The 10,079-nt window shown below is 43.9% G+C and overlaps 1 protein-coding gene across 1 annotated transcript; it reads left to right on the top strand.

Annotated features, from left to right (window-relative positions):
* Positions 1–554: 554 nt before the first annotated feature.
* Positions 555–10,058, top strand: LOC103252070 (non-POU domain-containing octamer-binding protein). The gene is made up of 10 exons (XM_008050674.2): positions 555–776; positions 3,335–3,528; positions 5,164–5,465; positions 6,082–6,177; positions 6,364–6,560; positions 6,894–6,978; positions 7,647–7,749; positions 8,300–8,339; positions 8,536–8,645; positions 9,888–10,058. Exons 1-10 carry the CDS (start codon positions 623–625, stop codon positions 10,020–10,022), a joined length of 1,416 nt encoding a protein of 471 aa, XP_008048865.1. The 5' UTR covers positions 555–622; the 3' UTR covers positions 10,023–10,058.
* Positions 10,059–10,079: the final 21 nt, after the last annotated feature.

The raw sequence follows: 10,079 nt of genomic DNA, 5'->3' as shown, positions 1-10,079 counted from the left end.
AAAAGAAACCGTCGGGTGTTGATTTTCATTAGATTATGAAATAATCCAGGAATGATCAAGTTCCTTATGAAGGGTGTTGTGCCAAGGTGGTCATGGTCAGGAGAGCAGAGTGCGCCCTCTTTGGTGGTACTTACATACCCACTTGTGTTTGAGCTTCTTGTAAGAAAGGCAGTAACTGAAAAGCACGTAAGCCGCCAACCCCATAGAAACCCCAGGGGTGTTCCCTTTCTTCACATTGATGTACTTGTAGCAGTGGTGGTAACCTCTTTGAAATTTTCCAGTGGCCTTAGAGGTGAAATCCTGTATCATTATCCAGCTTGGAAGCTCCCATAGTTTGATGTCCATGAATTTTTCACTGGTATGACTGGCATCATCTTAGAGTCCTGGTGTCTGCTGTTTCATTTTATTTCTATGTGCAACATAACTGCTAATGCCTGGTTGTGTTTTAGATTTTTGAATTGTACTCCTTTGCCATAGTTGTTCAAAGTTACCAATTGTTTGGATCTGGCAAAAGCCAGAATACCAAAGGTGATTAGTGACATAAGTCATCAGAAAGGTGACTGATTGCTTTCTTAGCACTGAATTTATTTGATAGTTTGCCTTTTCTTTTTAGGGTGCAAAAATGCAGAGCAATAAAACTTTTAGTTTGGAGAAGCAAAACCATACTCCAAGAAAGCATCATCAGCATCACCACCAGCAGCAGCACCACCAGCAGCAACAGCAGCAGCCACCACCACCGCCAATACCTGCAAATGGGCAGCAGACCAGCAGCCAAAGTGGGTAGATGGGAGATGATGGAGTAGAAATAGGTTCTCTTGGGAATCGTTTCTTGGTTTTTAGATTCGTCTCTTGGGATTAGAAGGGTATAGGCCTTTAATGATACATCTTTCTTCTTTTTCCTCCCTATTTACCTCTTATGATAGAAACCAAGGAACAGACATGTATGACAGCAGTCGAGTACAGGTTGTTCTGCTGTGTTGGCATATTTTATGCTTAACAGATGTCTACATGTTTTACCTTAGCTTGGTTCTCAGATGTAGTCATCAGATGACTGGTAGTTAAAGAGAATTTGGAACAAGTCCTTTTTTTTTTTTGAGTCAAGAGTCTCACTCTTGCCCCAGCAGGGTGAAGGGCAGTGGCACACTCACGACCACTGCTCAAGTGATCCTTCCGCCTTAGCCGTCCATGTAGCTGGAACTACAGGCGTGCACCATTACACCCAGCTAATTTTTCTTGATTTATTGTAGAGACAAGGTCTTGCAATGTTGCTTAGGCAGGTCTCACAACCAAGTTGCTCAGGCTGGTCTCAGGCAATCCTCTCATCTCGGCTTCCCAAAGTGCGGGATTATAGGCTTGAGCTACCATGCCCAGCCTTGGAACAAGTCCTTTTTTTTTTTTTTTTTGGGGGGGGGTTGGAGTCTCACTCTGTTGCCCAGACTGGAGTGCAGTGGCCGCTACCAGCCACCGCAGCCTCGACCTGGGCTCAGGCGATCCTTCCACTTCAGCCTTCCGAGTAGCCGGAATTATAGGTGCGCGCTACCACGCCCAGCTAATTTTTTTATTTTATTGTAGAGATGAGGTCTCACCTGCCCAGGTGGGTCTCGAACCCGCGGGCTCAGGCAATCCACTCACCTCAGCCTCCCACAGGTGAGGGATTACAGGCTGAGCCACTGAGCCCGGCTTGGAGCAAGTCTTTAATGCTTAATGAAGAAGTCTGGTACTGAGTATTATACTTGTAGCTTTGAGCCTGTACCGGCTCATTTTAATTCAGAGTGAAAAGTCTTTAAATTAATTCTTGTTCATTCACTGAACTTTGATTACCTATTGTGTGCTTCTAAGACTAGAACCAGTTTCAACTGTATTTTGAGTTTTCTACAAAGAATTGCTCTTGCCTAACCTATTTGTTTTCTTTTCTTTCTTTCTTTTTTTTTTTTTTTTTTTTTTTTTGAGTTGGAGTCTCACTCTCACCCAGACTGGAGTGCAGTGGCCGCTCCCGGCCACCGCAGCCTCGACCTGCTGGGCTCCGGTGATCCTTCCGCCTCAGCCTTCCAAGTAGCTGGAACTACAGGCGCACGCTACCACGCCCGGATAATTTTGATTTATTGTAGAGATGAGGTCTCGCCAAGTTGCCCAGGCGGGTCTCGAACCCGCAGGTCAGGCAATCCACTCACCTCAGCCTCCCAAAGGCTTGGGATTACAGGCTGAGTCACCGAGCCTGGCTCCTATTTGTTTTCATTCCATTGTCCCCAGTCTGAAAAAATGGCAGCTTTTAAATTTTAAAATCGATCCTTATAACATAGTCCTTTTTGAATTGCTTAATTTTCTCTTTGGCCAGTAGCTCCTGTATTTTTTCTCTCTTGCTTAGTCCAGCTTGGTTTCTGGCCCATAGAAGAGCTGTTGCAATGTTTCTCTAGATCCCTACATATTGCTTCCAAATTCTAAGGTGCAGTTTACTGATAAGTGGTTAGTGAATAGATTGCATTGGGAAATGGTACTTACCTCCTCTACAGCAGTTATGTTTCCTTATGTACTTATTTTGAGTTGAAGTCTCACTCTTATCACCCAGCCTATAGTGCAGTGGCATGATCACAGCTCCCTGCAGCCTCAGCCTTCCGAGTAGCTGGGACTACTGGTGTACACCACCATGCCCTGCTAATTTTATTTTTTTTCTAGAGACAAGGTTTCATTATGTTGCCCAGGCTGGTCTCGAGCTCCTGGGCTCAAGCAGTCTTCCTGCCTTGGCCTCCCAAAGTACAGGACTTACAGGCATCAACTGCCACACCCTGCCATGTTTTCTTATTTTTTAATTTTAATTCATTTTTAAAGAGATGGGTTTCTGTATGTTGCTCAGAGTGGTCATGAACTCCTGACCTCAAATAATCCTCCCAAAGTGCCGGGATTACAGGTATGAACCGTCTTGCCCAACCTTTTTTTTTGAGTCGGAGTCTCACTCTGTTGCCCAGACTGGAGTGCAGTGGCCGCTCCCGGCCACTGCAGCCTCGACCTGCTGGGGCTCCGGCGATCCTTTCGCCTCAGCCTTCCAAATAGCTGGAACTACAGGTGCGCGCTACCACACCTGGCTAATTTTTTTGATTTATTGTAGAGATGAGGTCTCACCAAGTTGCCCAGGTGGGTCTCGAACCCCTGGGCTCAGGCAATCCACTCATCTCAGCCTCCCAAGGCGCGGGTTTACAGGCTGACCTTTTTTTTAAAATTTCCTAATCTAGCTGCAGTTAATAGGTCTTTGAGGATATGACTGTAATTCTTTTCTTTTCTTTTTCTTTGTGACTAATTCTCTCCCCAATCTTGTGAGTGACTGTGTATCTTCTCTCAGATGAAGGCTTGACTATTGACCTGAAGAATTTTAGGAAACCAGGAGAGAAGACCTTTACCCAACGAAGCCGTCTCTTTGTGGGAAATCTTCCTCCTGACATCACTGAGGAGGAAATGAGGAAACTATTTGAGAAATATGGGAAGGCAGGCGAAGTTTTCATTCATAAGGATAAAGGATTTGGCTTTATCCGCTTGGTGAGCACCTGTTGGCTTTGGGGGATGTGCTCTAAAAGGTGGGAAAGCTGGGGAATGATGGAGGTGGGAAATTAGACAGTGAGAATGATTTTCAGATGATCTGTTCGTTAAAAGCTTATAGTTGATGAAACAGTACCCAAAAAACGCAGATTTTAATTTTTCCTCATAGATTGTTTTGTTTTAAGGGCAACATCAACTTATTTGTCTAGAATACTATGACTATAGAATGCCCCTGAAACCTGTACATATGCATTATCCAATAATTATCAGCTCAATTTTTATATTTCTCCCCTATGAATACTTTTGTTGTGAAAAAATTGCACAATAACTAAGGCTTTTGAAAGTTGTCTAATTGTGGTAAAATATAGATAATATAAAATGAAAATGGACCATTTTAACTATTTGTAAGTACAGACCTTTTTTTTTGAGTTGGTCTCACTCTGTCACCCAGGTTGAAGTGCAGTGGCACGTTCATGGCTCACTGCAGCTTCAACCTCCTAGACTCTGGTGATTCATTCACCTCAGCCTCCTGAATTGCTGGTAGTACAAGCATGTGCTACCACACCTGACTGGTGGTTTTTATTTTTATTTATTTTTATTTTTATTTTTTTGAGTTGGAGTCTCACTCTGTCGCTCAGACTGGAGTGCAGTGGCCGCTCCCTGCCACTGCAGCCTTGACCTGCTGGGCTTCAGTGATCCTTCTGCCTCAGCCTTCCAAGTAGCTGGAATTACAGGCATGCGCTACCATGCCCGTCTGATTTTTTGATTTATTGTAGAGATGAGGTCTTGCTGCCCAGGTGGGTCTCGAACCCGCGGGCTCAGGCAGTCCACTCACCTCAGCCTCCTAAAGGCGTGGGATTATAGGCTGAGCCCCCGAGCCTGGCTGGTTTTTATATTTTTTTGTGGAGATGAGATTTCGCTATGTTCCCCAGGTGGTATCAAACTCCTGGACTCAAGCAGTCCTGCATTGGCCTCCCAAACTGCACCTGGCAAGATCTTATTTTTAAGTCTAGTTTGAATTAGGGGAAGTATATGAGAGGAAAATATCTCTGGGCATTATCTACCTCTATAAATGTGGAGCCTAATATGACAATAAGATCACTGGATGGAATGGTTAGAAGTGGTTTTTATTTCAATCTGCTACTAATTCCAGATTATCTCAGCAAGTCATTTTCCCTGGGTGTTAGATTCCTTCTCTAGTAATATGAAGGGCATCCCACCAAGGTCTGTGGTTCTAAAGAGACCTCTTGGAGAAGGCATAGGTGATTCTGGTATGTAACTAACAAAAATTAAAGTATTCTGGGTGCTGTATTGTAAAGGTAGATTTTAGGGTGGTCTTTGTTTTCTGGATAATCTGTTACCACTTGAGAGAATAAGCTATGAAATTGATGACCATGTAAGTGATATTATATTACTTCTAGAATTACATCTGATCTGTTGCAAGGCCATCAGAGCAGTTACTTTAACCAAAAAGTTACCTGAAACTCAGAATTCTTCTACTTCTGTTCAAGTTTCTTTATATGCTTGTTGCCCAGTTTATTTTTGGAGACATTTTTGTTATTGAGCTGTGTTCCTTTGGACTGTTCAGGTGGTCTTTGTCAAACATAGTTATTCCAATTTTCCTCTGCTTTCTAGGAAACACGAACCCTAGCGGAGATTGCTAAAGTGGAGCTGGACAATATGCCACTCCGTGGAAAGCAACTGCGTGTACGCTTTGCCTGCCATAGTGCATCCCTTACGGTCCGAAACCTCCCTCAGTATGTGTCCAACGAACTACTGGAAGAAGCCTTTTCTGTATTTGGCCAGGTGGAGAGGGCTGTAGTCATTGTGGATGATCGAGGAAGGCCCTCAGGAAAAGGCATTGTTGAGTTCTCAGGGAAGCCAGCCGCTCGGAAAGCTTTGGACAGATGCAGTGAAGGCTCCTTTCTGCTAACCACGTAAGTAAGGGGTCTTTTTTTCAGAAATGAACCTGTTTGCTAATTCCTTTTGTGGTCTGGAGAATTAGCCTCTAGTAACCATGTTTCTATGTTCATTTAAAGGTTTTGGATGCTAGTTGAGCTTTCTAGTATGATTGTTTATATAATTTTAGGTTATGGAAGTGGTATGAGGATTATGAAAAATAACTTTTTAGTCTTTCAGTAGGTTGACATTTAATCGGTGTTAAGTGTTCCCTTCAACATTTTAGAACTCTGGAAAGTTGTTTTGTATATGCAGTGTCTCTTAGTGTTTACCAAAAGTCATTTCCTGGAGTTCTGTAGATAGCAGATGTTTAGGCTGTCCTTATGTACTGCTCCTATCTATTTTGAACATCTTTTTGAGGCTCTGTATTCAGAGATCTGAAGCCTGACTCCATCCTGATTATCAATTCCAAATTCTCCATATTTGTCATTAAAAGGACTTGGTTACTTGGGGTTAGGTATAAAAACTCCTTCAGAAGTATGTTTAATTGTCCAGTCGTGTGCCCAAACTAGTTCATTATGCCAGTGGCAGATATAGAGAGCAAACATGGTGGGATATGATTTGATTAACACTGAGCTTCTTTCTTTCTCCCAGTTTTCCTCGTCCTGTGACTGTGGAACCCATGGACCAGTTAGATGACGAAGAGGGACTTCCAGAGAAGCTGGTTATAAAGAACCAGCAATTTCACAAGTATGCAGTCCTGATAGATTACTTGTCAGGTGTTTGCTTCTTAAGGAAGCTTGTAAAGGGATATGTAAAAGAGGCAGGTCTTTAGTGTACATGTAAACTGGCAATCATCTTTGCCCTAAGAAGGAGTATGGTACTTTAGTTGGATAATCTTGAACAAAGTTAGTAACCTGGAAACCTTGTCTATAGGGAGCGAGAGCAGCCACCGAGATTTGCACAGCCTGGCTCCTTTGAGTATGAGTATGCCATGCGCTGGAAGGCACTCATTGAGATGGAGAAGCAGCAGCAGGACCAAGTGGACCGCAACATCAAGGAGGCTCGTGAAAAGCTGGAGATGGAGATGGAGGCTGCTCGCCATGAGCATCAGGTCATGCTAATGAGACAGGGTGAGTATAGGCCTGTAAATCTTATAGCTAGAAGAACAGAATGACCTTTTTCAGGAGTTTCTTTGTATCAATTAGTAGAAGGGCCTAAATCTCCACTTTTATTCTCTGAAATACTTTGTTAATCTTAGTAGTCTAATAGGCTTGGGAATGTGGCAGAGATACTGGATTCTGTGGAAAAGGAAATGATGGACTTGACTTCATTTTTGGAGTCTGGATACCTTGGGTGACCCATAAGGGGTATATCCTCTTTGTGTTCTGGATCTTTATTTATGGGAAGTTATTGTATTTATATGATGAGAATGAGGAATATTCTCAGTCAGTATGTTTTTCTAGATTTGATGAGGCGCCAAGAAGAACTTCGGAGGATGGAAGAGCTGCACAACCAAGAGGTGCAAAAACGAAAGCAACTGGAGCTCAGGTAACTTCTTTTCTTGAACTCCTTTTCTCTGACAATGTTAAACGGTAATGTCTCCCTCCTGCTTCTACCCCGGTGCTACCTCATGTATTTGTAAATATGTTGGCAAATATTTCCTGGCTGCTTCTCAGGTTCTTCCTTTGGGTGGGAGATACTTTAGCTGCCTGGGGTTTTAGGAGTTAACCTGGGGCTGTGCTAAAGAGAAAAGCGAGCCAGACGCGGTAGTTCACACCTATAATCCCAGCACTTTGGGAGGCAGAAGAGAGAGGATTTCCTGCCCAGGGGTTCAAGACTAGCCTGGGCAACTTGGCAAGACTTCATCTCTACAATATATCAAAAAATTAGCTGAGAGTGGTGGTGGCTCCAACTACTTGGAAGGCTGAGGCAGAAGAATCACCTGAGCCCAGCAGGTTGAGGCTGCAGTGGCTGTGAGCATGCCACTGCACTCCTACCTGGGCGACAGACTCCAAATCAAAAAAAGAGAGAGAGGAAGCAACTGGGTGCTAGTCTTGTGAGGCTCCTTTACGGGTTGCCTTAGAGGCTGAGCACAGTTAACAGTTTTCTGGTAAGCTATGATCATTTTCAATAGGCTAATCTCCTTGGCTAAGTCCCTTATGATAATGTGTTCAAGTTCTGGAATGCTTCTTCTTAAATGCCTTGTGACTCTGTAGGCAGGAGGAGGAGCGCAGGCGCCGGGAGGAAGAGATGCGGCGACAACAAGAAGAAATGATGCGGCGACAGCAGGAAGGATTCAAGGGAACCTTCCCTGATGCGGTATATCTCCCATGTGCCCATGATATGTCAGGCCAGTCATGATGTGACAAACCCATCATGAATTGTCTGCTAGGACACCAGGATATGACCAATTTTTCTATGTTATGGAACGCCTTTTAGAAAAAGTATAGGAAAGAAAGGGTAAGGTTTGGATTTAGGTGATTTGGGATGAAAAGCTGGGGCCACTGTATTCTGTTTAGTCTTAGTCACTGTAGGATGAGATATACTGAGTCCTATAGCAGATTTGGCTAGTCCTTTGCTGTCCTTCCAGTTGTATAAGTTGGAGCTTTAGAAGAAATCTACTTTTTCTCCCCCTTCCTCTCATCTCTTTTTGTTCCTAATAGAAGACACTGACTTGTGTCCTAGTAGTTCTGTAACTTTGAACTTGTTGCAAAACTAGCAAGGAGCTATTGGTGTGTTCCTCAGCTTGGTCTCAGTGCCCTTGGGATGTGTTACCACTCTATCTACTTCCCTTAGTGTGTGGTGTTCAATGGACTGTGGTAGAATACACTGCTGTCTTGGACTGTCTTGAGTATTTTTTGTTTTTCAGAGAGAGCAGGAGATACGGATGGGCCAGATGGCTATGGGAGGTAAGGATCTAAGAGGTTAATGGCTCTGATTCCCTTTTGTCTTTGGTCTCTGATGAGCTGTGTAGCCTCTGCTACCTAGCCTAGATGTAAGGGGGTGACATACATGTCTTAACCCAGAGTTCTTGTTGAATTGTTTTCTTTGACATGGAGACTAACAATCTCCAATTCCTGTACTGATCGTGCTACTCTGCTTTAGGTGCTATGGGCATAAACAACAGAGGTGCCATGCCCCCTGCTCCTGTGCCAACTGGTACCCCAGCTCCTCCAGGACCTGCCACTATGATGCCGGATGGAACCTTGGGATTGGTAATAAACTGCAGGGCCTTACAGTAATTCTGAATAGTCATAGAAGAAGAAAGGACTGTCTATTCACAACCTTGGACCTACAGATAATCAGTCTGTAGACTAGTGGTATCCATTAAATGTAACCTAAAGATCTTACTGTTGAATCTTTTTTTTTTTTTGAGTCACGTCTCTGTCACCCAAGCTGGTAGTGGTTCAATCATGGCTCACCACAGCCTCAACCTTGTGGGCTCAGGTGATCTTTCTGTCTCAGCCTCCAGGGCAGCTGAGACTACAGGCATGTGCCACCATGCCTGGCTAATTTCTTTGAATTTTTAGAGACAAGGTCTCTCTATGTTGCCCAGGCTGGTCTCTAACTCCTATCCTCAAGCGATCCTCCCACTTTGGCCTTCCAAACTGCTGGGATTACAGGTGTGAGCCACTGTGCCCTGCCTATTTTTGAATCTTGAACAAGCTCAATCTCTGACAATATTTTATCTAAGCAAATACTTCTGTCTGATAGGTCACATAAAATAGATATGAATCCAAAGGCTTCATGATTCATAAGCAATCCTTAGGTTGTTTTGGTTCTGGTGTCAGAGTGGATAGTGGCAAAACTGAATAGGCCTAAAGTTGCTGAAGATTGATGCTTGCCCTTGCTCCTGTCCACATACCTAGCTCAGGAAAAAGGATTTAGCAAGAACTTATCCAACCTAGGAATTTAGGATATTGCTTAGTCAATAGTGAGGAATGTGGATGAAAAGTTAGAAGTACAAGCTCACCTCTGTAATCCCAGCACTTTGGGAGGCAGAGGTGAGTGGATTTGCCTGAGGCTTTGAGACCTGGGTGACATGGTGAGACCTCATCTCTACAATAAATAAAAAAGTTAGCTGAGTATGGTGGAGCATGCCTGTAGTTCCAGCTCCTTGGAAGGCTGAGGCAGAAGAATCGCCTGAACCCAGCAGGTCGAGGCTGTGGTGGGCGTGAGCAAGCATGCCACTGCACTCCAGCCTGGGTGACAGAGTGAGACTCCAACTCAAAAAAAAAAAAAAAAAGTAGGATGATTGGGTAAGTCCCTAATTCAGGCAACCTTAATTTCAGGATTATCCACTAAAGTTCTAAACAGACTTGGTCACCCACCCCTATCATCAGGAGCCTTGAATAGTTGAGTGGGAATGGTCCCCCAGTGGAGGGACTACATACGGATGGGTGGGAAGCTTAGAAGAAATGATTATGTTGTAATGTTGCTCTCTTTTTCTCTTCAAGACCCCACCAACAACTGAACGCTTTGGCCAAGCTGCTACAATGGAAGGAATTGGGGCAATTGGTGGAACTCCTCCTGCATTCAACCGTGCAGCCCCTGGAGCTGAATTTGCTCCAAACAAACGTCGCCGATACTAATAAAGTTGCAGTGTCTAGTTTCTCAAAACCTTAAAAGAAAGGACCCTTTTTGGACTA

Source organism: Carlito syrichta, unplaced genomic scaffold (genome assembly GCF_000164805.1).
Source record: "Carlito syrichta isolate Samal-C Ts95f unplaced genomic scaffold, Tarsius_syrichta-2.0.1 Scaffold62032, whole genome shotgun sequence".
NCBI classification, from domain to species: domain Eukaryota; kingdom Metazoa; phylum Chordata; class Mammalia; order Primates; family Tarsiidae; genus Carlito; species Carlito syrichta.
The sequence above is the reverse complement of the archived record's forward strand: the minus strand, read 5'-3'. Positions and strand labels throughout refer to the sequence as shown.